Here is a 27,536-nt window from a genome sequence, read left to right as displayed (position 1 = left end):
AATTACCTTGGAGTCAGGTAGACTGCAAGCTTGAAATTAACAAAAAAAGTTAGGTGTAGAAATGTACTTGAAATGTTAATGAGCAAACATGGATAGGGGTCGAAGCATGTAAGGTGTGATGGAAATTTGCATTTTTAGACAAGGGAAGGAGTTGTTTGGATGTCAAAGGGATGTTAGGATGTTTACGACTAGCCAGATAAGTAAGGCAAAGCAGTGTGTTTATTTTTCCCAAAGGTCACTGACAATATTGGCAACATGAGTGAATGGGCAAATGCATGGCAGATGCAGTATAATGTGAATAACTGTGAGGTTATCCACTTTGGTAGCAAAAACAGGAAGGCAGATTATTATCTGAATGGCTATAAATTGAGAGAGTGGAATGTGCAATGAGACCTGGGTGTCCTCGTACACCAGTCGCTGAAGGTAAGCATGCAGGTGCAGCAGGCGGTAAAGAAGGCAAATGGTATGTTGGTCTTCTTAGCGAGAGGATTCGAGTACAGGAGCAGAGATGTCTTGGTTCAATTATACAGGGCCTTGGTGAGACCACACCTGGAATATTGTGTGCAGTTTTTGTCTCCTTATCTGAGGAAGGATGTTCTTGCTATAGAGGGAGTGCAGCGAAGGTTTACCAGACTGACTCCTGGGATGGCGGGACTGACATATGAGGAGAGATTGAGTCAGTTAGGATTATATTCGTTGGAGTTCAGAAGAATGAGTCTCATAGAAACCTATAAAATTCTAACAGGACTAGACAGGGTAGATGCAGGAAGGATGTTCCCGATGGTGGGGGATTCCAGAACCAGAGGTCACAGTCTGAGGATATGGGGTAGACCATTTAGGACTGAGAAGAGGAGAAATTTCTTCACCCAGAAAGTGGTGAGCCTGTGGAATTTGCTACCACAGAAAGTGGTTGAGGCCAAAATATTGTATGTTTTGAAGAAGGAGTTAGATATAGCTCTTGGGATGAAAGGGATCAAAGGGTATGGGGAGAAAGCAGGAGCAGGCTATTGAGTTGGATGATCAGCCATGATCATAATGAATGGCGGAGCAGGCTCGAATGGCCTACTTCTGCTCCTATTTTCTACGTTTCAATGTTTCCATGAAAGATGGTTATATTATGCAAATGGTAAAGTTGCAAAGACATATGGAACAATGGAATTTGCACATTAAAGAGAGAGAAACATATATAAAGGAGAATAAAAGGCTATGTTGAGGGGCCATGTACGATTTATCAGGCATGTTTGAAACAGCCTTGACAAAGCCCTCAGCCATTTGTGCATAAGTCTGCTGTGTCCAGTAACTAAAGTTCAAGACAAGCTTTTGCAATTCCACTGTTAAGTGGGTACTGTGGTAACTGGCCGGCTGTTATTTTTCAACTTAGAATCTATTTTGGACTGTTGCCTTAAAGGGGGTGCATAACTTAGAGTCAGGTTAAGTAGGAACTTTAGGATTTGTTATAGTAGTAAATAATTGTAGTCTTATACATGTGTTTGAAATATTTTCTTTTGTTAACAAATATTTTCATTTAATTCTTAAAATCTCTATAGGTCTTAGTGGACTCATTACTGCTGAATTCAGTGTACACATCTTGTCTTAATAAATACAAATTGCAAAACTGTTGTGATGGTGTGGTCAAGTTTCCCTTGTGGATTTGGTCCACCTGGCACACATCACCTGTCACATCATAAAAAATAACTATCAGTTCATGCATATGAATTTCTATGTGAGCTCAAATTTCATCTACTTTATCGCAAATACTGTGGACATCCAGACGGAGTCCTTAATTCAGTTTTTTTCCCCCCACTGTGTTTGTAAACCCTGGGCCGATCTACTTGCTACACTCTTAAGCTTGAAATCCATGTCGCTACTTGCCAAACTCTGATTTTCATTGCCTTTATTGCTAACTTGATCGATTACTTTGTCATTCTCCTTTAATGTACTCAATCTTCCCCTACTTGATCCCCACCCCCTCCAGTTAGATTAAAGCTCCGTTGACTTCCTTCGTTATGCAACTCACAAGAACACTGGGCCCAGCCCACTTCCAGTGTAAACTGTCCCAATGGCACTGCTACCACTTTCCCCAGTACTGGTGCCAGTGTCCCATGAATCAAAACCTATTTCGCCTACACCAATCTTTGAGCCACGCATTCATCTCTCCAATTGTTTTGACCCTACACCAATTTGCCTGTGGCTCAGGTAATAATCCAGAGATTATTGCCTTTGATGCTCTTTTCGCTTTTTAATTTAGTGCCAAGCTCCTCATACTCTTTACGCACAACCTCTTTTCTAGTCTTACCTTTGTCCTTGGTACTTACGTGACCATGACCACTGGGTCCTCCACCTCCCACTGCAAGCTCCTCTCCAGCCCTGAGCAGATATGCCAAACCCTGGCACCTGGCCAGCAACACAACTACCTGTACTCATTCTCTCAACTGCACAGAACAGCATCTATCCCACTGACTATATATTTTCCTCTCACCACCACATCCCCCTTCATCACCCCCACTTGAATAGCATCACTTAACATATTCAGCCTGCTCATCCATCTTGCAGTCCTTCTCCTCATCCACACAGGTGCCCCTTAGATACTTGCCTTGCAGTCACATCATCCTGTCCCTGACCACTGACCAAGTCTAAGGTCCTGTACAACCCAAGGAGAGTGACTGCTTCCTGCAACAAAGTGGTTAGGTAACTCTTCCCCTCGCTAATGCTCTGCAATGTTCACAAATTAGTCTCTAGCTCAGCAATTCAGAGCCAAAGTTGCCTAAACTGCATTTTTCTGCAGATGTGGTTGTCCACGATTGCAGCGTATTTCCACATGCTGCAGTCTCTTCTACACTGAGTCATGTGTGATTAGTTAGATCATTCCTCCCTGCTATTTCACATGAGCATATGATTCATTCTCTGTCAACCTCTATGTGAGATGACGAGCATGACTTTGATTGTTAATGTTTGCTATTGAAAATACATATGGGCTAATCCTACCCGCGCCAGTCCCTGATATTGTCTGCACATCAATCTCTATCAATCAGTGCTTTGTACAATTTTGACTATGGGATTTATTAAATATTCATCAGTGTCAGGTGTCATGTGCAATTTTAAAATTAATTCTGTATCACTCAATCTCTCCTGTCATAGGTGAGTCTTGCATTTATTCTTCAACTGTCAGTCACTGGAACATTCTGCGAGTTTGCAGTTCACTCTGTCACTACCAGTCATAGAGGTCTACAGCACAGAAATAGGCCCTTCGGCCCATCGAGTCTGCACCGATCAAACAAGTACCTAACTATTCTAATCCCAGTTTCCAGCACTAGGCCTATAGCCTTGTATGCCATGGCATTGCAAGTGCACATCCAAATACCACTTAAATGTTATGAGGGTTTCTGCCTCTACCACCCTTTCAGGCAGTGAATTCCAGATTCCCACCACTGTCTGGGTGAAAAAATTCTTCATCGCATCCGCTCTAAACCTCCTGCCCCTTACCTTAAATCTATGCCCCCTGGTTAATGATCCCTCCACCAAGGGGAAAAGTTCCTTCCTGTCTACCCTATCTATGCCCCTCATAATGTTATACACCTCAATCATGTCCCCCCTCAATCTCCTCTGCTCCAGGGAAAATAACCTCAGTCTATCCAATCTCTCCTCATAACTAAAACTCTCCAGCCCAGGCAACATCCTGGTAAATCTCCTCTGCACTCACTCTAGTGCAATCACATCCTTCCTATAATGCGGATTCCAGAACTGCACGCAATACGCTAGCTGTGGCCTAACCAGCATTGTATACAGTCTCTGGAACAATTTGTGGAAATTAAGTTCATTCTTCATTTGTCTAACCTTTGTGGTTTCTGAGAGAGCAGAGTTCATTCTGCTTCTGCCAACTCTGGCATTTAATGAAAGGATAAGGTGAATGATGAACCTGTCGGTTAAAGGTGCTGTATATGAAAATATGTTAATATACATAACTTCATTGTTCTCTATCATCGGAAACAGATTTAAGCGTGAAAATAAGAAGCAAAAAGTAATCAAAGCGTTACTTCATCTGGAATGCACTGCCTCATAGTGGAGCGGAAGTAGATTCAGAAAACTAACTGCAATATGGAATTCAATCAATACATGAAGGGAGGGCCCTATGGCAGGCTATGGAGAAAGAGCAGTGGAATAAAATAACTGGATAGTGCTTTATAAGATTTTCTGTATCATTCTGTGGCTCAGTGAAAGACACAGGAATCTGTGCTCCCCAGACACACACCGAGACTAACATCAACTGCAGCTGGAGGATCATCAACTCGGTGAAAGACGCTCTTTGATCTACCCGAAAATTGTTGGTCTTCCAGTGCAAAGAGTTGTCCCCGACCGAGTGTTGCAGACTGGTACATTCCAAGGTCCAGGGCTACGTGCTGAGGGACGCACTAAAGCTTGGGGCAGCTGCCGCAAAGGCTCAATGGGGAAATGTCGCTGTCTAAGGCCTTTCAGCCATAGGACACTGAGAGGCTGGGAATTGTATAGACCCCTCGGGCTGTATGACTCACACTGAATGTATGCGGTAACTACTACACGTATCACAATTGTGCTGAGGCACCTCAGAGTGCAATATGATCTATGTCAATAACTTGAATGCCAAAAGACCATAGGACATAGGAGCAGAAATTAGGCCATTCAGCCCATCGAGTCTGCTCCGCCATTCAATCATGGCTGATAATTTTCTCAACCCCATTCTCCCGCCTTCTCCCCGTAACCTTTGATCCCCTTATCAATCAAGAACCTATCGATCTCGGTCTTAAATACACTCAATGACCTGGCCTCCACAGCCTTCTGTGGCAATGAATTCCATAGGTGCACCACTCTCTGGCTAAAGAAGTTTCTCCTCATCTCTGTTCTAAAAGGTCTTCCTTTTACTCTTGAATGCCATTGCATTGACTGCCTGTAAGGACCAAATTGAAATGTCTGCAATGTTTATTGATTGTATTGAAGCACCTCATGATCTATGTGGAAAACTTGAATATGATGACAATTTTTGTGATGGCCATTTTGAAATGTTTTTTCCAGATATTTTATGAACGAAGTATATTTTTCCAAAAAAAAAACTCAGTGAGAGGTGGTTAACAGGAGCAAATAACTTGACTAAGCTGCTACATTAATGTACAATGCCCTCCTGCATATTGCTGTTGCCTTCTAACAGAATTACAGGATCGCATGTGTCTTTTTTCTCCCCCCCGCCAATCTGTTGATTTAATCACCACCTTGGCGAGCTTCAGAGTGCAGGCTACACAAACCATAAGGACCAAGCTGCTGGTATTTGCTTCCATCTACTGGATGCAAGTGAGCAGCACATGTAGGGAACCATGCATAAAGCGACCATTTTGAACAGCAGAGAAAATGCCTTTATTAGTTCCTTTCACATCAAAATGGCTGCGAAGTATTTTGTGAACCTGTGTACACACAGATGCAAAAACCTATGGGTGGTAGATCCATGGAGCTGTTGCAGTGATATACTGCTGAGTATAGCTACCTTTGGGGCAGTTGGCATGTGATTCGATTCTGCACCATAGCAAGTAGTCACATATTATACTTTATCTCAGCCCATTGTAATTTCAACCTGAATTTATTGCCCTTGTGCAGGATCTTACTTCCATATCATTTAATAATTGCCATGTCCAGGTTAAAATTGGCATGTTATGATCACCATCAATTTGGTCCACTGTAAAATGTCATATTGTTGTTCATTTAAATGAAGCTTTGGCTCAGTCTTGCTCAATAATAGAAATCATCATTTAAACGATACACAAAACCAGGAGGTCACAGGTCAGATCACACACAGTGACATGGGAAGGGAATACAGAATACCTTATATTGTACAGCAGGATTGATACATGACAGAAATGTTAATTTAAACGTTGTTGGAAAAGGCAACGCGAGAACAGTTTAGGATATCCTACGTAAAATAATAGTTTATATTCTAAGGCATGGAGTATCAGGAATAGAGTGTGATCGAGAGGCGCAAATACATCTTAAAGATGTTATGCCATGGTGTCTTTACAGAGACATGGTGATCATAGAAACACAGAAACTAGGAGCAGGAGTAGGCCATTCGGCCCTTCGAGCTTGCTCCGCCATTCATTATCATGGCTGATCATCCAACTCAATAGCCTGCTCCCGCTTTCTCCCCATACCCTTTGATCCCTTTCACCCCAAGAACTATATCTAACTCCTTCTTGAAAACATACAATGTTTTGGCCTCAACTACTTTCTATGGTAGCAAATACCACAGGCTCACCACCCTCTGGGTGAAGAAATTTCTCCTCATCTCAGTCCTAAATGGTCTACCCCGTATCCTCAGAATGTGACCCCTGGTTCTGGACTCCCCCACCATCGGGAACATCCTTCCTGCATCTACCCTGTCCAGTCCTGTTAGAATTTTATAGGTTTCTATGAGATCCCCCCTCATTCTTCTGAACTCCAGCGAATATAATCCTAACCAACTCAATCTCTCCTTATATGTCAGTCCTGCCATCCCAGAAATCAGTCTGGTAAACCTTCGCTGCACTCCCTCTATAGCAAGTACATCCTTCCTCAGATAAGGAGACCAAACTGCACATAATAGTCCAGGTGTGGTCTCACCAAGGCCCTGTATAATTGCAGCAAGGCATCCCTGCTCCTGTACTCGAATCCTCTCGCTATAAAGGCCAACATACCATTTGCCTTCTTTACCGCCTGCTGAACCTGCATGCTTACCTTCAGCGACTGGTGTACAAGGACACCCAGGTCTCGTTGCACATTCCCCTCTCTCAATTCATAGCCATTCAGATAATAATCTGTCTTCCTGTTTTTGTTACCAAAATGGATAACCTCACATTGATCCACATTATACTGCATCTGCCATGCATTTGCCCACTCACTCAGCTTGTCCAAATTACCCTGAAGCATCTGTGCATCCTTCTCACAGCTCACCCTCCCACCCAGCTTTGTGTCATCTGTAAATTTGGAGATATTACATTTAATTCCCTCATCTAAATTATTAATATATATTGTGAATAGCTGGGGTCCCAGCACCGATCCCTGCGGTACCCCACTAGTCACTGTCTGCCACTCAGAAAAATGACCCATTTATTCCGACTCTTTGTTTCCTGTCTGTCAACCAGTTTTCTATCCATCTCAATACACTACCCCCAATCCCATGCACTTTAATTTTAAATGCTAATCTCTTGGAAGGGTGTTTTTCTGAATGGAGAGCTGTGACCAGTGGTGTTCCGCAGGGATCAGTGCTGAGACCTTTGCTGTTTGTAGTATACATAAATGATTTGAAGGAAAATGTAACTGGGCTAATTTAGTAAGTTTGAAGGTGACACTAAGGTTGGAGGAGTTGCAGATAGTGAAGAGGATTGTCAAAGGATACAACGGGGTATAAATCGGTTGGAGACTTGGGCGGAGAAATGGCAGATGGAGTTTAATCCGGAAAAATGCGAGGTAATGCATTTTGGAAGGTCTAATACAGGCAGGAATTATACAGTAAATGGCAGAACCCTTAAGTGCATTGACGGGCAGAGGGATCTGGGTGTACAGATCCACAGGTCACTGAAAGTGGCAACGCAGGTGGATAAGGTAGTCAGGAAGGCATATGGCATGCTTGCCTTCATTGGCAGGGGTATTGAGTATAAAAGCTGGGAAGTCATGCTGCAGCTGTATAGAACCTTGGTTAGGCCACACTTGGAATATTGCGTGCAATTCTGGTCGCCACATTACCAGAAGGATATGGAGAGGATGCAGAGGAGGTTTACCAGGATGCTGCCTGGTCTGGAGGTTATTAGCTATGAGAAGAGTTTGGAGAAACTCGGATTGTTCTCACTAGAGCGACGGAGATTGAGGGGTGACTTGATACAAGTTGACAAAATTATGAGTGGCATGGACAGAGTAGATAGTCAGGAGCTTTTTCCCAGAGTGGAAGAGTCAATTACTAGGGGACAAAGGGGACTAAGATTTAAGGTGAGAGGAGAAAACTATAGAGGAGATGTGCGGGGCAAGTTTTTTACGCAGAGGGTAGTGAGTGTCTGGAATTCGCTGCCAGAGGAGGTGGTGGAAGCAGGTACGATAGTGGTGTTTAAGAGGCAGCTTTACAAATACATGAATAGGATGGGAATAGAGGGATATGGACCCCGGAAGTGCAAAATGTTTTAGTTGACGGGCAATATGATCGGCGCAGGCTTGGAGGGCCAAAGGGCCTGTTCCTGTGCTGTACTTTTCTTTGTTCTTTGTTCTTATGTGAGACTTTGTTGAAAGCCTTCTGAAAGTCCAGATAAACCACATCCACTGGCTCCCCCTCATCAATTCTACTAGTTACACTCTCAAAAAATTCCAGTAGATTTGTCAAGCATGATTTCCCTTTCGTGAATCCATGCCTACTCTGTCCGATTCTGCCACTGTTTTCCACGTGCTCAGCTATTAAATCTTTTGTAATGGACTCTAGAATTTTCCCCACTACCGACGTCAGGTTGACTGGTCTATAATTCCCTGTTTTCTCTCTGCCTCCCTCTTTAAATAATGGGGTTACATTAGCTACCCTCCAATTTGTAGGAACTGTTCCAGATTCTATAGAATCTCGGAAGATGACCACCAATGCATCCACTATTTCTAGAGCCACTTCCTTAAGTACTCTGGGATGTAGATTATCAAGCCCTGGGGATTTATCGGCCTTCAATCCCATCAATTTCCCCTACACCATTTCCCTACCAATACTGATGTATTTTAGCTCCTCTCTCTCACTAAACCCTGTGTTCCCCAACATTTCTGGTATGTTATTTGTGTCCTCATTTGTGAAGACAGAACCAAAGTATGTATTTAGTTGGTCAGCCATTTCTTTGTTCCCCATTATAAATTCCCCTGTTTCTGACTGTAAGGAACCTACATTTGTCTTCACCAATCTTTTTCTCTTCACATACCTATAGAAACTTTTACAGTCAGTTTTTATGTTCCCTGCAAGCTTACTCTCATACTCTATTTTCCCCTTCTTAATCAATCCCTTTGCTGAATTCTAAATTGCTCCCAATCCGCACGTCTGTTGTTTTTTTCTGGCCAATTTGTATGCCTCTTCCTTGGATCTAATACTATCCCTAATTTCCCTTGAAAGCCATGGTTTGGCCACCTTTCCAACTTTACTTTTGCACCAGACAGGAATAAACAATTGTTGCAGTTCACCCATGCACTCGTTGAATGTTTGCCATTGCCTATCCACCGTCATCCCTTTAAGTAACGTTTCCCAATCCATCATAGCCAACTTGCGCCTCATACCATTGTAGTTTCCTTTATTAAGATTCAGGACCCAAGTCTCAGAAACAACTATGTCACTCTCCATCTTGATGAAGAATTCTATCATATTATGGTTGTTCATCTCCAAGGGGCCTTGCGCAACTAGATTGCCAATTATTCCTTTCTCATTACATGATACCCAGTCTAGGATGGCCTGTTCTCTAGTTGGTTCCTCAATGTAAATGTCCAGAAAACCATTCTGTATACACTCCAGGAATTCCTCCTCTATGGTATTGTTACTAATTTGATTTGCCCAATCTATATGCAGATTAATGTCACGCGTAATTACAGATGTTCCTTTATTACATGCATCTCTAATTTCCTGTGTAATGCCATTCCCAACATCACCACTACAATTTGGGGGTCCATATACAACCCCCACTAAGGTTTTTTGCCTCTTAGTGTTTCTCAGCACTACCCATACAGATTCCACAGCATCAGAGCTAATATCTTTCCTCACTATTGTATTACTTTCCTCTTTAACCAGCAATGCAACTCCACCGACTTTTCCCTTTTGTCTGTCCTTCCTAAATACTGAATATCCCAGGATGTTCAGTTCCCATCCCTGGTCACTCTGCAGCCATGTCTCCGTAATCCCGACTATATCATACCTGTTTATATCTAGGTGGTGAAGAATTAAATATTCCAGAATAAGGCCTTGAGGTAGGATAAGGAAATTAGAAGATGAGTAGGCATAGCTTTATTGGTTAAGGATAGCATTATGACATTAGTAATAGGGGACAATAGTAAGGGGAGGCAAACATTGGCTACACCACAGTTACAACTGTGGTCTAAGGTAGAATGCATTACTTGGAGTCATCTAATACTTGGAGGCAAATAAATGGAAAACAACAGATGGTATCAATTCAGATATAAGAGAAGCTTTCAATTCACATGTGAGAGAAGTTTTCAATTCAGATGTCAGAGAAGCTTGTAGAAAATAGCCAAGTCGATTTTAGGGGAGATTTTAGTTTGCATATAAATCAGAGAGAATAGAAGAATTCAAGTCAGAAAGGTAATAAATGCCTTGAGCCCATTTAAAATGAATTTCTGAGATAATATGCACTAGAACTAATAAGAGGAAAGACCAGAATAGATTTAATAATGATCCAGACTCATTTAATAATCTAACCATGAGAGAATATTAATCTCCTGATGATCATAACATTATGGAATTGACTGTTGAGTTTCAAAAGGAGAAACCTAACACAAATATTGAGATTTTACATTTTGCTAGAGGTAATTTAAATCAGATGAGAGAGTAACTGATGACAGCAAAATGGTAAACTCTGTAATTACATAGAACTATAGATGAACAGGGGTATTCAACATAATTTAGCTTAATAAAAGCTTGATGTCTACGTAGAAGGTAATATGTTCTACTTAACAAACAATGTGTATAATATATAAAATAAATACACACAATTGGTAAAAAAAATAGTTTAAATTGAAGAATGTGTGGAATATAAAGAATAAAGGGAGAGAAACATGCAGCAGGCTTTTCAAAAACAGAAGAGGAACGTAAATTTGAGGGATATCAAGATACAAACATATGAATTAGGAACAGGAATAGGCCACTTGGCCCCTCGAGCCTGCTCTGTCATTCAATAAGATCATGGCTGATCTGAATGTAACCTCAAACCCATATTCCTGCCTACCTCCGATAACCTTTCACCTCCTTGTTAATTGCAAATTTATCTAGCTCTGCCTTAAAAATATTCCAAGATTCTGCTTCCACCACTTTTTGAGGAAATGTTCCAAAGACTCATGACCCTCTGAGAAAAAAAAAAATCTCACTGTCTTAAATGAATGACCCCTTATTTTTAAACAGTGACCCCTACTTCTAGATTCTCTCACAAGAGGAAACATCCTCTCCACATACACACTGTTAAGACCCTTTAGGATCTTAAAGGTTTCAATTAAGTTTTGTCTTACTCTTCTAAACTCCAGTGGATACAAGCCCAACTTGTCCAGTATTTCCTCATTGGACAACCTACTCATTCCTGGTATTAGTGTAGTAAACCTTCTCTGAACTGCTTCTAATGCATTTACATCTTTTTTTTAAATAAGGAGACCAGTACTGTACACAACACTCCAGATGTGGTCTCACCAATGCATTGTATCACTGAAACATCACCTCACTACTTTAGTAATTAATTCCCCTCATAATAAGTGATAACATTCTATTAGCTTTCCTAATTACCTGCTGTGCCTGCATACTAACCTTTTGTGATTCATGCACTAGGACACCCAGATCCCTCTGCAACCTCTCAACATTTAGATAATAAGCTTCTCTTTTTTTTTATTTTCCTAGCCAAGATGACCGATTTCATATTTGCTCACATTATACTCCACTTTGCCAGATCTTTGCCCACTCACTTAACCTATGTGTGGCACTTTGTAGCCTCCTTACATCCTCTTCACATCTGACACAATCTTTGTGTCATCAGCAAATTTAGCAGCTATTCCTCTGGTCCCTTCATCCAAGTCATTTATATAAATTGTAAAAAGTTGAGACCCCAGCACTGATCCCTGTGGCACACCACTCATTACATCCTGCCAACCAGAAAAAAAACACAAACAGAATTACCTGGAAAAACTCAGCAGGTCTGGCAGCATCGGTGGAGAAGAAAACAGTTGATGTTTCGAGTCCTCATGACCCTTCGGCAGAACTGAAGTATAGTTAGGAGAGAGGTGAAATATAAGCTGGTCTAAGGTGGGGGGTGGGGGGAGAGAGAAGTTGAGGGTGGGGTGGTTGTAGGGATAAGCAAGCAGTGATAGGAGCAGATAATCAAAAGATGTCACAGACAAAAGGATCAAAGAGGTGTTGAAGGTGATGATATCAGTAAACACCTTGTCAAACACCAGGAGAGAAATGGAAAGCAATGAAGGTGAACAGGGCAGAAGAGACAGGCGGAAATCCTGTCGGAGAACAGAGCAGTACTTCTTCAGGGAGGGCATTTCTTGAAGAGAGGTGGCAGTCAATTAAACACAGAGATAAAAACAAAAAGCTAAAAGCTACTGCGGATGCTGGAAATCCAAAACAAAAACAGAATTACCTGGAAAAACTCAGCAGGTCTGGCAGCATCGGTGGAGAAGAAAACAGTTGATGTTTCGAGTCCTCAGGACCCTTTGGCAGAATTGAAGTATAGTTAGGAGAGGGGTGAAATATAAGCTGGTCTAAGGTGGGGGGGCAGGAGGAGAGAGAAGTTGAGGGTGGGGTGGTTGTAGGGATAAGCAAGCAGTGATAGGAGCAGATAATCAAAAGACACATTGGTCAGAATTTTGCTGGCGGCAAAATTGACGCGAGATGATGTCGGGCGGAACCCCTGACCTCATCCCGGTCCATTTAAATTTTCAGGAAGGCAGGCCTGTAGAAATATCAGCTGCAGTCCCGCCGACCTGTCAATGACCAATTGAGGCCATTGACAGGATCAATTATACAATTAAAAGGACCTGCCTGTCCAACCTTAAGGTTGGCGGGCAGACCAGGAGACCCGGCAGCAAATCGACAAAACATGAAACCTCATCCAGCGGCGGGATGAGGTTTCATGTCGGGTTTTAAAAAGTTTAGTAAACTTATTATGTAAATTATGAACATGTCCCATCTCATGTGACATTGTCACATGAGGGGGGCATGTTAAGGATTTCTTTTTCCTCTAGTTTTAATGTTTTTAAAAACGGTCAGCGATCTCCCTGAGGCAGCACTTAGCTGCACATGCGCGGAAGAGCACACTCTCGCTTTTGGGGAATCCCCTCCTCGGGCTCAGGGAGCGCATAGCGCTTCCCAGCGTGACGCTGGGTGGGCCTTGATATACTCGCCCACGTAAAATGGCAGCGGGGTCCGACAGGCAGGAAATTCTGCCCATTTATGCCAACTCTCTGCTTTCTTTTAGTTAGCTAATCTTCTAACCATGACAATGTGTTACCCCTATGCCATGAGCTTTTATTTACTGAATGATGATTTTTTTAAGGTACTGTGGATGCTTCGAAGATGCTGACACATAATCTTCCAAAGCGCTCTCACTTTGAGAATTACCTGCTTAGATTGGAACATTTCAAATGTGTCTCCATTATTTAACGATAAAGCGAGAGAACAAATGAGAGATATGCCACACGACTTAAGCTAACATTGGTGATGGGTAGGTTATGCGAATGCATACTTTAGGATCACAGAATCACACAGTGCAGAAGAGGCCCTTCGGCCCATCGAGTCTGCACCGACACGTGAGAAACACCTGACCTACCTACCTAATCCCATTTACCAGCACTTGGCCCCATAGCCTTGAATGTTATGACGTGCCAAGTGCTCATCCAGGTACTTTTTAAAGGGTGTGAGGCAACCCGCCTCCACCACCCTCTCAGGCAGCGCATTCCAGACCCTCACTACCCTCTGGGTAAAAAGGTTTTTCCTCACATCCCCCCTAAACCTCCTGCCCCTCACCTTGAACTTATGCCCCCTTGTGACTGACCCTTCAACTAAGGGGAACAGCTGCTCCCTATCCACCCTGTCCATGAACCTCATAATTTTGTACACCTCGATCAGGTCACCCCTCAGTCTTCTCTGCTCCAACGGAAACAACCCAAGTCTATCCAACCTCTCTTCATAACTTAAATGTTTCATCCCAGGCAACATCCTGGTGAATCTCCTCTGCACCCCCTCCAGTGCAATCACATCCTTCCTATAATGTGGCGACCAGAACTGCACACAGCACTCCAGCTGGCCTCACCAAGGCTCTATACAACTCCAACATGACCTCCCTACTTTTGTAATCTATGCCTCGATTGATAAAGGCAAGTGTCCCATATGCCTTTTTCACTCCACTAACATGTCCCTCCGCCTTCAGAGACCTATGGACACACACACCAAGTTCCCTTTGTTCCTCAGAACTTCCCAATGTCAGTAGATTTTTGCTGGACTAACATATAAATGGATCTGGAGCACAGGGGTATGGATGGAATTAGTGCAGAGACCAGCTACTATGTCAAGAGGATGAATGGCCTAGATTTGTTTTCTATCGGACAACCTCTGATACTGCATGTGAGTGAGATTAATTCTAAATCTTTCAATGTCTGGTCAGTGTCTGAGGGAGGTGTTTGTTCAAAATTCCTGTGTCTGGAACTACATGAATAGTTAACATTCAATCTGCATTGGACAGTCACTGGTATTATACATATATTTGTGTTTTTTTTCTCTATCCATCAACCTGCATTACTGAATGCGAATGTATCACTGTCAGTGTATTGTGCAGTCTCTTCTACTGTATTGTAATTGGAATTCATTTTAAACCCACCTGTCTCTGGTCCTTTGCTTTGCTATGAGATTAAATCTACACCAGATATTTACAGTGAATATGCTCGGAGTCTGCCTGATTCAAGTGGCTGTGATTTTTATGTTAATTCTCATCTCAACCTCTAGCATTTCCTGTGTAAGATTCACACGATATCTGTTGAACGCTATCACTGTGTGGGATTCATTCTGCAGCTGTTATACACTGGCTCTGAGCATTGGAGGCACAGTGTAGCTACCCATCTCTGTTGCAGTGTATGAGTTTGGAATTCATTCTGCATTTATCATTCTCCTTAACTGCATGTCAATTACTGTATCTCAGTTTCAGCTATGGTTTGTTATTTAGGATGGGTTATTCATTTGTTAGACTAGTAATGTGTATGGGTGTGAAATCTGTTTTGCAATATCAATCTTTTGTACTGTTCATTCTGTGCCACAGTTGGATTGGTTTCCTTTTCGATGCAATGTCTGTTTTTTCTTTCTTTATTCTTTCATGTGAAGTGGGTGTCCACTGGCAAGGCCAGCATTTCCTTCCTATGCCTATTTGCCCTTGAACTGAGAGGCTTGCTAGGCCGCTGATGAGTCAACCACATTGCTGAGAGTCTGGCGTCACATTAGGGCCAGACTGGGTAAGGATGGCAGACATGAGAGAACCAGTTGGCTTTTTACAGCACGCAATACTAGTCTGATTTCACTAGCTTTCAATTCCAGCTTTATTTAACTTTAACTTCCACCAGCTGCCATGGTGGGCTTTGAACTCATGACCCCCCAGAGCATGAGCCTTCGACATTGGACCACTTGCCCAGTGATGTTACGGCTGTGTCATCATCGCCCAACATCATTTGTGACCGGCACAATAGAAGGGTTGGTTCAATCCATTTTGTCTATTTCTCTGATCTTTGGTTGTGATAGGCCAAGCATACCACCAATATGGGCTGCCGCTGTATTTGGTGTTTATCAGTTTGCACGTGAGAGTTAGGGAGAGTCAAGGGACCATCCCCTCAGGTGCGAATGTTCCCAGTTCCATCCGAATTTCACCTTGTCTGGCGTTGGACAGGCAGCTTCTGAAAGACTGACCCATCAGGATCCAGGCTCTGTGACAATCTACAAACTCTACAGGCCCTCTCATCTTTTCTGTTCAATTGACTGAGAAGAATTGTTGGACAACACAGGCCTGATTGTCTCCTTTGTTTATACCCCCAGGAAGTGGTTCAAACTGGTACAGTTAGTTGGGTGATGTAAACACGGAAGGGAACCAACTTAATGCTCCATTGGGCAATCCCAATGCTAAATTATGCCTGCATTTGGAAACAACATGATTCTACTGTTCCATGTAACTAGTGTGACCCTGTAACTTCAGGTCACTGTGGGACTGACTAATTTTGACTTTCTGCATTGTAAGATATATATACATTTTTAAAATTAATTCACAGGATGTAGGTGTCACTGGCTGGGCCAGCATTTATTGCCCATCCCTAATTGCCCCTTGAGAAGGTGGTGGTGAGCTGCCTTCTTGAACCGCTGCAGTCCATGTGGTGTAGGTACACCCACAGCGAGGGAGGGAGTTCCAGGATTTTGACCCAGCGACAGTAAGGGAACGGCCGATATATTTCCAAGGCAGGATGGTGAGTGACTTGGAGGGGAACTTCCAGGTGGTGGTGTTCCCCATGTGTCTGCTGCCCTTGTCCTTCTAGATGGTAGTGGTCATGGGTTGGAAGGTGCTGCCAAAGGAGCCTTGGTGCACAGCAAGAATTCACCAAGGCTCCAATGTAGGAATTCACACTGCAGGGGAGGTGATGGCGTAATGGTATTGTCACTGGGCTAGTAATCCAGAGACCCAGGCTAATGCTTTGGGGACAAAAACAAAAAATGCTGCAAAAACTCAGCAGGTCCGACAGCATAAGACCAGAAGACATAGGAGCAGAAATTAGGCCATTCGGCCCATCGAGGCTGCTCCGCCATTCAATCATGGCTGATAAGTTTCTCAATCCCATTCTCCCGCCTTATCCCTGTAACCTTTGATCCCCTTACCAATCAAGAACCTATCTATCTCCGTCTTAAATACACTCAATGACCTGGCCTCCACAGCCTTCTGTGGCAACGAATTCCATAGATTCACCACTCTCTGGCTAAAGAAGTTTCTCCTCATCTCTGTTCTAAAAGGTCTTCCCTTTACTCTGAGGCTGTTCCCTCAGGTCCTAGTCTCTCCTACTAATGGAAACACCTTCCCCACGTCCACTCTATCCAGGCCTTTCAGTATTGTAAGTTTCAATCAGATCCCCCCTCATCCTTCTCAACTCCATCGAGTATAGACCCAGAGTCCTCAAACGTTCCTCATATGTTAACTCATTGCATATTAAATGTAATATGTCATTCCTGAGATTGTTCTCGTGAACCTCCTCTGGACCCTTGCCAGGGCCAGAACATCCTTCCTGAGATACGGGGCCCAAAATTGCTCACAATATTCTAAATGTGGTCTGACCAGAGCCTTATAAAGCCTCAGCAGCACATCCCTGCTTTTATATTCTAGTCCTCTCAAAATAAATGCCAACATCGCATTTGCCTTCCTAACTACCGACTCAACCGGCAAGTTAACCTTAAGAGAATCTGTGGAAAGAAAGACAGAGTTAACATTTAGAGTCCATCTGACTCTTCTTCAGAACATTTTGAGTCATACGGACTTGAAACATTGACTCTGTCTTTCTCTCCAGAGATGCTGTCAGACCTGAGGAGTTTTCCCAGCATTTTTTTGTTTTTGTTTCATATTTCCAGCATCTGCAGTATGTTGTAAAACCCATCTGGTTCACTAATACGCTTTAGGGAAGGAAATCTGCCGTCCTTGCCTGGTCTGGCCTACACATTACTCCAGACCCAGAGCAATGTGGTTGGCTCTTAAATGCCCCCTGAACTAGGGATGGGTAATAAATGCTTGCCTGGCCAGCAATGCCCACATCCCATGATCGAATAAATAAAAAAAGAATTCACCGATGTACTTACTGTGACTGAGAGGGATGTGTCTTCATCTTTCCTTGTGTTCAGGGTTGAAGATTTACCTCATTTACTCTACCTTCTTGAGGTAATCTGCTGTAAGAGCAATAAGAATGGTACAAGGTGAACATTTGTTATTTGAACAGGTGTGGCACAAAGCATAATATATTTGTTTCTAATCAGGTATATATCTGATGAGGCTAAAAAGCTGATAGATACAGTATTGTCATCTGATCCAACTGCAGTGCATTGCATTCAGATATGCCACACTAAGTGTGTAGGACAATGTTTACAGTTTTTTTTTCATACATTCACGGGATGTGGGTTTCACTGGCTGGGCCAGCATTTATCACCCATCCCTAGCTGCCCTTGAGAAGGTGGTGGAGAGCTGCCATCTTGAACTGCTACAGTCCACGTGGTGTAGGTACACCCACAGTGCTGTTAGGGATGGAGTAAACTATCAGAATCCAGCTGCAGATCTGGGGAGATGTTAGTATAGTGGTGATAGTGGACTAGTAATCCAGCGATCCAGGAATGTTGTAGGGATATGGGTTCATATCCAAGCAGGGTAACTGTGGGGGATTTATTAGACCATAAGACATAGGAGCAGAAATTAGGCCATTCGGCCCATCGAGTCTGTTCCGCCATTCAATCATGGCTGATAAGTTTCTCAGCCCCATTCTCCCTCCTTCTCTCCGTAACCTTTGATCCTCATACCAATCAAGAACCTATCTCTCTCGGTCTTAAATACACTCAATGACCTGGCCTCCACAGCCTTCTGTGGCAATGAATTCCATAGATTCACCACTCTCTGGCTAAAGAAGTTTCTCCTCATCTCTGTTCTAAAAGGTCTTCCCTTTACTCTGAGGCTGTGCCCTCGGGTCCTAGTCTCTCCTACTAATGGAAACATCTTCCCCACGTCCACTCTATCCAGGCTTTTCAGTATTCTGTAAGTTTCAATCAGATCCCCCCTGATCCTTCTAAACTCCATCGAGTATAGACCCAGAGTCCTCAAACGTTCCTCATATGTTAAGCCTTTCACTCCTGGGATCATTCTTCTTTTTTTCATTATTTTTTTTTTCACTTGAATTGAAGTAATACATTTGGAATATAAAGCAAGCCTCGGTACTGGTGACCATTGAAATTAACATAAAAACCCATCTGGTTCACTCGTGCCCTTTAGTGGAAGGAAATCTATGATCCAGCTCCGGCCTCCATCTGACACCAGCAATGTGATTGATTCTTAAGTAGCTTTGCAAGCAACATCACAAAGAATTAAAAAAAAAATTAGAACTGGGACTACCCAATAGAGCATTGAGTTAGTTCCTGGCTATGTTTACATCATCTAGTCCCAGTAACTAACATTTATAATCACTTCTTGGAGATATAAACAGAGAAGACGATCAGACCTGTGCTGTACAACAATTCTTCTCATTCAATATCTCCATCAGGCTTATATTATCTCGAGCTCATATCCTCTGCCCGTCCATGACTTCGCTCACCATACAAACGTTCCATGCAGTGCCACATGTCCTGCTCACACTCTCTCCAATGGTTTTCATGCAGGAGAAGCTGGTTCACAACAGCAGGGAGAGTTCCCATACTGGGGGTGGAGTGGCCCACATTAGGCCCCTCACTCACTTTGAGGAGCGTGCCCATTATGCTGACTGGTGAGGATGTGGACCATGCCTGCAGCGACTGTGAAGTTGGCAACGAAGACCCACGTGAGGATCCTTCTCTCTTTCTCTCTCTCTCTATTACACTCTCTCTCTCTACCTCTGCCCCTCTGCCCCTCTCTCCCTCTGCCTCTCTCCCTCTGCCTCTCTCCCTGTCTGTGTGTGTCTCTCTCTCTCTGTCCCTCTCTGTCTCTCTCTCTCCCTATCTGTGTCTCTCTCTCTTTCTCTCTGTGTCTCTCTCTATCTCTCTCTGTCTCTCTCTAACTCTCTCTATCTCTCTCTGTCTGTCTGTCTCTCTCTATCTCTCTGTCTGTCTGTCTCTCTCTATCTCTCTGTCTGTCTGTCTTTCTCTATCTCTCTGTCTGTCTGTCTTTCTCTATCTCTCGCTCTGTCTGTCTCTCTCTGTGTCTCTCTCTCTGTCTGTCTCTCTCTCTGTCAGACTCTCTTTCTCTCTGTTTCTCTATCTCTCAGCCTGTGTCTCTCTCTCTGTGTGTGTCTCTCTCTGTGTGTGTCTCTCTCTCTGTGTCTCTCTCTCTCTGTGTCTCTCTCTCTCTGTGTCTCTCTCTCTCTGTGTCTGTGTCTCTCTCTCTCTCTGTGTCTCTCTCTCTCTGTGTCTGTGTCTCTCTCTCTCTCTGTGTCTGTGTGTGTCTCTCTCTCTCTCTGTGTGTGTCTCTCTCTCTCTCTCTCTCTGTGTCTCTCTCTCTCTCTCTCTCTGTGTGTGTCTCTCTCTCTGTGTCTCTCTCTCTCTCTCTGTGTGTCTCTCTCTCTCTCTGTGTCTCTCTCTCTCTCTCTCTCTCTGTGTGTCTCTCTCTCTCTCTCTCTCTCTCTGTGTCTCTCTCTCTCTCTCTCTCTCTCTGTGTGTCTCTCTCTCTCTCTCTCTCTCTCTGTGTGTCTCTCTCTCTCTGAGTTAGTTCCTGGCCATGTTTACATCACTAGTCCCAGTAACTAACATTTATAATCACTTCTTGGGGATATAAACAGAGGAGACGATCAGACCTGTGCTGTACAACAATTCTTCTCATTCAATAGAACAATTCCTTGAGGGCCTGCAGAGTTCGTAGATGGGATGTGGGCGTCACTGGCCAGTCCAGCATTTATTAGCCCTCCCTAGTTGCCTTTGTTCACAGGGTATTTAAGAGTCAACCACATTGCTGTGGGTCTGGAGTCACATGTAGGCCAGAGCAGGTAAGGATGTCAGATTTCCTTCCCTAAAGGGCATTAGTGAACCAGATGGGTTTTTACAACAATCGACACTGGTTTACACAGAAACATAGAAACTAGGAGCAGGAGTAGGCCATTCGGCCCTTCGAGCCTGCTCCACCATTCATTCTGATCATGGCTGATCAGCCAACTCAATAGCCTGTTCCCGCTTTCTCCCCATACCCTTTGATCCCATTCACCCCAAGAGCGATATCTAACTCCTTCTTGAAAACATGCAATGTTTTGGCCTCAACTACTTTCTGTGGTAACGAATCCCACAGGCTCACCACTCACTGGTTGAAGACATTTCTCCTCATCTCAGTCCTAAATGGCCTACCCCATTAATGGTCATTATTAGACTTTTAAATCCAGATTTTTTTTTTTATTTATTGGATTCAATTGCCGTGGCGGGATTTGAACCCAGGTCCCCAGAGCATTACAGAGTTGTTCCATTACAATCAACCCCATCTGAAGCCCGCATTGCCTTGTGGAAAGGCTGGCTCGCCAGTCTTGAACAACCCCCAGCGATGGAAATTCTACCGGATGAAAGCCTTCCCCCAGGAGCTAATTGCAACTGGGCAACCTGGAAGTGCTTAACAGACTTAGGACTGGTGTAACTCTTTCGAGTACATTCACAGTTCTTGACTTTCTTTTTCCCCTCCGGGAGTGGGACATGAACCCACAACCTTCTGACTCAAAGGTGAGGGTGCTATGAACTGAGCCACAGCTGGGTCGTTCAAAGGTGTCACTAAGCAAATTGGGGATATACAACCAGCCCAACAACTTGTGAATGTGGAACTGAGCCACAGGGCTATGCAACATCTCCTGCAATGCCTATCGCCAGAGGAACCCTGCACTGTTGCAAATCTTGCCGAAATTCAACAACAAGGTGCTAAAAAATGTGTCCAGTTCTGGCTGGGCCATGTATAGACTGTCCGTGGACACGATAAGAAGAAGAACCTGGCTCCAGGAAATAAAATGCAGCAACGATTTGTAAAGGTCTGGGTGATGTGTGTTACCTTGCAATTTACACACTGCCTCGAGCGTGGATTTCCCTTCCTGCACTGAGCCTTTTGAAACACCCGGACTTGCTCTGACTTTACCAGACTGCAAAAAGCCTTGCTGCCGGCAGAGCTGGGGATAGGGGGGGGGGGGGGGGGGAGGGGAAGGCGCATGCGTCCTTGCTGCCAATTAAAAAAACTGAAGGCAGCAGGCAAGGAATGAGCGCGCATGCTCGGACGTCTCCGTAGCCAAGTGCATCAAACAGCAGCAACAATCTGAATGCAATATAATCCCAAATCGGCTCAAAATGTTGGACAGGAGTCATATAGGGGTCTACAGCACAGAAAAAGGCCCTTCGGCCCATCGAGTCTGCCATGGTCAAACAAGTTTTTTTTCTGAAAAATATACTTTATTCATAAAATATCTGGAAGAACATTCCAAAACCTTTCAAAATCACCATCACAAAAGTACAATCAGATTCAACTTTTACACATGTATCACGAGGTGCATCAATACAATCAATGAATATTACAATCATTTCAATCTGGTCAATGCAGACAATGGTATCGGAGTTATCAACATACATCATGTTGCACTCAATACTTCAATACATTTATAATACACTTAGTATTCACTGCATACATTCATTTTGAGCTGTACAGCCCGAGGGGCTCTCAACAGTTCCCAGTCCCTCGGTGCACTGTGGCAGAAAGGTCTTAGACAGTGACCTTTCCCCATTGTGCCTTTGCGTTGGCTGCCCCAAGCTTTAATGTGTCCCTCAGCACGTAGTCCTGGGCAAGTGCCTGACTATTCTGATCCCATTTTCCAGCACTAGGTACATAGCCTTGTATGCCATGGCATCGCAAGTGCACACCCACACACTTCTTCAATGTTATGAGCCTCATCAAAGAAAATTTGACACTAAGGCCAAATTGGAATCGCTGGCAAATAGCTTGTTCAGAGCTAAAAGCAAAAATACTGCGGAGGCTGGAAATCTGAAACAAAAACAGAAAATTCTGGGGGGGAAACTCAGCAGGTCTAACAGCACCTGTGGAGAGAGGGGGAAATGAATCTCCACAGGTGCTGTAAGACCCGCTGAGCTTTTCCAGCATTTTCTGACCTTATTCAAAGAGGTAGGTTTCAAGGAGAACTTGGAAGGGCGACAACGGTGGTGTCTGAGATGCGAAAGGAGGAAATTCCCACATTTTGGACCTGTGTGTTTGAACCACCAAATTCACGAATGCGTTTTGGGGAAGGAAATCAGCTGTCCCTTGCTGGTCTGGCCTCCATGTGACTCCACACCCGTAGCAATGGGGTTAACCCTTAAGTGCCTTCTGAGGTGGCCAAGCAAGCCGCTCAGTTGCATTCGAGAATGTGGTTCCCTACCACTTTCCCAAGGAGAAAAATCAATGTGATTTGCCATTAATGGTGGCTTTCCCAGGGACATCCTGTGAAGGAGCAACAAATGTAAAATTGCCCTGAGTCACTCCAAAAAAGGGTTGCATCTGTCTTCCAAAACATAAAGACGTAAACTTTGATCAATTGGGGATGATTCCAGATGCTTAATTTCATTGGAATGAAACACTCCATCCCTCAGAATTAATCTGAAAATCCAAGGGCAGAGAAGCTGCAGACGGCACAACACACAGTTTGGTTATTGTTTAGTGTCTAACACTGTCTTCAAGTGCGGGAGCAATAGCTAATCCGCCTCTTTCACAATACGAGGGGTGCAAACGATTTTGTGGTTTATTTTTCTGTCATGAAGTCAGGGAGCGAACAGGCCATGTCAATCCCTCACTAAGCAGGATTGTGTCTGTCTGGTGTAGGTACACCCACAGTGCAGTTAGGGGGGGGGGGGTGTTCCAGGATTTTGTCCCTGTGGTGTAGGTACACCCACAGTGCTGTTAGGGAGGGAGTTCCAGGATTTTGTCTGTGTGGTGTAGGTACACCCACAGTGCTGTTAGGGAGGGAGTTCCAGGATTTTGTCCCTGTGGTGTAGGTACACCCACAGCGCTGTTAGGGAGGGAGTTCCAGGATTTTGTCCCTGTGGTGTAGGTACACCCACAGCGCTGTTAGGGAGGGAGTTCCAGGATTTTGTCCCTGTGGTGCAGGTACACCCACAGTGCTGTTGGGAGGGAGTTCCAGGATTTTGTCCCTGTGGTGTAGGTACACCCACAGTGCTGTTAGGGAGGGAGTTACAGGATCTTGTCCATGTGGTGTGGGTACACCCACAGCGCTGTTAGGGAGGGAGTTCCAGGATTTTGACCCAGCGACAGTGAAGGAACGGCCGATATATTTCCAAGTCAGGATGGTGAGTAACTTGGAGGGGATCTTCCAGGTGGTGGGTGTTCCCCATGCACCTGCTGCCCTTGTCCTTCTAGGTGGTAGTGGTCGTGGGTTTGGAAGGAGCTGTCGAAGGAGCCTTGGTGAATTCCAACAGTGCATCTTGTAGATGCCTTACAGTGCATAGCAGCCAATGCCGTGGATCCGTCAATAAACCTGGGCAACAGAGAGTCCGTGCAATGCCTAGCTTAGAGTTCGGTCTAGATGCAAGCCTCGGGATATGGAAAATACCCCACCAGGATCCACAACTCCCGACTGGGCGGAGTGGCGAGGAGCCGGAAGCTGAAACAGTGGCGAGGGTTGAGTCCACTGCCTCTGTGCTTGTGGTGCCCGTTTCACCTCAGTATTTCCCCGAATCTCTTGGATGGAATCAACTGCACCCCCCGCCACAGAAGAACACAGATGCCCGGCAGAAACCCCAGGCGGGAATTTGCGGGAAAGCGAGCCGTTTTGTGGTCGATATTGACCAAACAAGAAGTCAGATGTCGGCGGACAGGCTGAGGGAGCGAGTTGAGTGCAGCAATTAGACTGATTTCACTCGCAAATGATCCTTTAACTCTGGCTGGGACCTTTTCAGCGCTGAATATCCCTTTCTTAGGTAGGCGTAGGGACACTCTTGGGACTTTGGGGTGTCCTACTTTCTTTGGGATTGGGGAGTTTGAGGAGGGAGAGAAACACAGACAGGTCGCCAGCTCTGGGAGCTGAGAGCGAGCAGTCGCCGCCCACGTCCGCTCTTTGCCTTTAACTTGCTCTGTGCCGCCGCCTCTCGTTTCAATCCGGACTCGAATTCTTCACAGAGGCAGAGAGAAAAGTTTTGGACGAGAGATCGAGACATGGCAGACACCGCAGCAGTAGAAACGGCTCCCGCCGCCGCGCCCGCCGCTCAAGCCAAGACCCCGAAGAAGAGGACGCCCTTCCGCGCCAAGTCCACCGGCCCCAAGTTGGGCGACCAGATCCGCAAGGTGGTGGCGGGGAGCAGCGACCGCAAGGGCATCTCCGTGGCCGCCATAAAGAAGGCTCTGGCCAGCGGCGGCATGGACGTCGAGAAGAACCGCGGTCGTATCAAGTTGGCCATCAAGAGGAGCGTCGACAAGGGCTCCCTGGTGCAGACCAAGGGCAAGGGCGCCTCCGGCTCTTTCAAGCTCCCCAAGAACGAGCCCCAGGGCAAAGTGGTCAAGAAGGCGGGCAAGCCGGCCGCCAAGAAATCCCCCAAGAAGCCGGCGGCGGTCAAGAAGCCAGCGGCCAAGAAACTGGCCAGGAAATCGCCCGCCAAGAAACTGACCAGGAAATCGCCCGCCAAGAAACTGGCCAAGAAATCGCCCGCCAAGAAACTGGCCAAGAAAACCCCCGCCAAGAAACTGGCCAGGAAGTCTCCCGCCAAGAAGGCGAAAGCCGCGGCGCTGAAGCCGGCCGCCGCCGCGGCGGCGAAGCCCAAGGAAGTCGCCAAGCGACACCGCCCGACGAAATCGCCCAAGGGCAAGAAGACGGTCAACAAACAGCAGAAGAAGTGAAGAAGATCAACTTGGGAATTGGAAAAAAATATATAAAAACAAAAAAAAAAGACAACTCATCTGAACCCAAAGGCTCTTTTCAGAGCCATTTCCATCTTCGCCGGAAAGAGCTGAGAACGCACTTCTCGATCGAGCTAATTTTGCATATCAGTCGCTTACAATAAACATTGTTACCCTGTCCCGATCCCCTCACCCCCGCCTTTTAATGTGATAAATGTGGCCGAGTTCCAGTGTGGGACACAACTGCACAGTCAAGCCTCCAGGGAAATACCGGCTACATAGTTTTTTTTAAATGTTCCCTGTTGCTCTTGAATTATTATAATGAACATTTGCATGGAGCTGGACTGGGAGGGGGAGGTTGGATAACGTCAAACGGGAGTTTCGCTCACCACAGGTCATTATCAAGGTCTGCCGAGGGGTTTTCTGTTTTTTATTTCAGGTTTCCAGCCTGGGCAGTGTTGTGCTTTTATCTGAATGCGAACGGTTATTTGCCCAGGCGAGATTAACTTGATTGATTGATTTCGAGGCTGGGAGCTGCTTCCAGGTAAGGGGTACAGCATTGAGTAAATCTAAAACGATTGATGGGTTTGCGAAGATTAAAGCGATTGGCAGATGTAGAGAAACGAATCCGTTTCGATACAGAACGAGGTGACATATAGGAGTTGATGTATCGGACAGTGGCGCAGAACGGCTTCATTTTTAAATTTAAATTTAACCCGCTCACACTAGATCGACCGCGGGGAAAGGAAACGATGGAAAACTCCTCGGACAGTATGCAACAGCTAATGCAAGTCTACACTGTAAATGTAAACTATATTTTTTTTTTGGTGTATTGAGCCGAAGGGCTTGTTTCTGTTCTGTCTGGCTCCGTGAGGCATTTAGAGTGCCACATAATGTAATGATGTAAACTCATCTACGCAGATATTCATGTCAATTTGAATTGCTATGCAATGTACCTTCACAAATATGAATAAAGTAAACGTTTTTAGTCAAATTTTGAACTGCTAGGCAATGTATCTTTGCAAATATTATGAATACTGGAAATGTGTTCTTAGTCAAATTTTGAGCTATGCAATGTACCTTTACAAATGTTATGAATAAAGTATATGTCTTTTAACTCAAATTTTGAACTGTTATGCAATGTATTTTTGTAAATATGAATAAAGTAAATGTGGTTTAGTCAAATATAAAACTGCTATGCCATGTACCTTTGCAAATATTATGAATACAGTAAATGTGTGTTTAGTCAAATTTTAAACTGCTATGTAATGTACCTTTACAAATATTATGAATAAAGTAAATGTTTTTGGAGAGAAAACGTATTAAGTGTTTGCTTATGCCAAGCCCTCAGAAATTGGCGGTCTTTATTTTGAAAATAAGGCGCCACCCGAGCTCAGCCAATCAGGACTTCCACCGTACCGTTCCGTCGACGGTGATTGGGCAGGTGTCCCGGCGTTAGCCAATCACTGAGTTTGATGACCATTCGCTTGGGCGTGGTCTTGTATTTACTCTCACTGAGGCCAAGGCGAATAGGCTCCGCCCCCCTGCCTTCGGGCCCTTTTATGCTAATGAAGGATTGTAGAAGAACGGAACGCTGATTGGTTTAATTCCAGCTCTATTGGTGAGAGGATTGTAGGGGGGAACCAATCAAATGTCACTGACGTCACAATCTCAAGCGAAGGGCCATCCACCCAATAACCGGGACTCCTCATCCAGCCGCCGGCTCCTCAAAAGCATTTCAGTCACCGACCCCAACCCGCTTCTTATTCACTCCACCTACTTTCAGCTAAAGGTGGGTGTCCAAGGCCGTTCAGCCATAGGACAGCGGGGGATGGGAGTAGAAGAGAACACGTCAGGCTGTGTGACTAACGCGGATATATTGGCCGAGCAAATGTCAAGCAAGTGGCAGACTGCGTCCGGCTCCTGAGGGTGTTCGAGGAGAAGAGAGACCTGCCGGAGATGAAGATCCTGACGGCGGAGCCGCACTTTTCTCTGCCGTTGCAACGGGAACGTGAGGTGATGGTGCATGTGTACAACCCCTTCGTCCCTGTCGCCGACGTGGTCACCTTCCTCACCAGGTACTTCGATAAGGTGGGGAGCGGCACCGAGATTCGAGACGACTTGGGGATCTGGACAGGCAAACGCCTGTTTAAGGTCACGCTAAAGACCGATGGTAAGGGAGCCATTTTCCACCCTCCTTCCAGTTTCGCAATCGGGGGAAACCGT

General features: G+C 44.8%; 1 protein-coding gene and 1 long non-coding RNA gene across 4 annotated transcripts; one reads left to right on the top strand and one right to left on the bottom strand.

Annotated features, from left to right (window-relative positions):
- Positions 1 to 9,995: 9,995 nt before the first annotated feature.
- On the bottom strand, positions 9,996 to 21,568 carry LOC144672508 (uncharacterized). Its single transcript, XR_013574108.1, has 3 exons — positions 21,474 to 21,568; positions 17,588 to 17,674; positions 9,996 to 10,371 (listed from the first exon to the last, which is right to left on the bottom strand). It is a non-coding gene; the product is annotated as an uncharacterized LOC144672508 (long non-coding RNA).
- Positions 21,569 to 24,084: 2,516 nt separating this feature from the next.
- On the top strand, positions 24,085 to 26,624 carry LOC144672530 (histone H1-like). Of its 3 annotated transcripts, none has more exons than XM_078534368.1 (2): positions 24,085 to 26,364; positions 26,557 to 26,624. In XM_078534368.1, exon 1 carries the CDS (start codon positions 24,633 to 24,635, stop codon positions 25,308 to 25,310), a length of 678 nt encoding a protein of 225 aa, XP_078390494.1. In that variant the 5' UTR covers positions 24,085 to 24,632; the 3' UTR covers positions 25,311 to 26,364; positions 26,557 to 26,624. The 3 variants fall into 3 exon arrangements, 1 of the variants encoding a protein (XP_078390494.1); XR_013574116.1 differs by having other exon boundaries at positions 26,069 to 26,239; positions 26,557 to 26,613; XR_013574115.1 differs by having other exon boundaries at positions 26,293 to 26,364; positions 26,491 to 26,618.
- The last annotated feature ends 912 nt before the right edge of the window (positions 26,625 to 27,536 follow it).

This window comes from Cetorhinus maximus, chromosome 38, assembly GCF_964194155.1.
Source record: "Cetorhinus maximus chromosome 38, sCetMax3.hap1.1, whole genome shotgun sequence".
NCBI lineage: Eukaryota > Metazoa > Chordata > Chondrichthyes > Lamniformes > Cetorhinidae > Cetorhinus > Cetorhinus maximus.
The sequence above is the reverse complement of the archived record's forward strand: the minus strand, read 5'-3'. Positions and strand labels throughout refer to the sequence as shown.

Coding starts and splice junctions, on each gene's coding strand:
- LOC144672530 (XM_078534368.1), top strand. CDS start 24,633: ATGGCAGACACCGCAGCAGTAGAAACGGCTCCCGCCGCCGCGCCCGCC.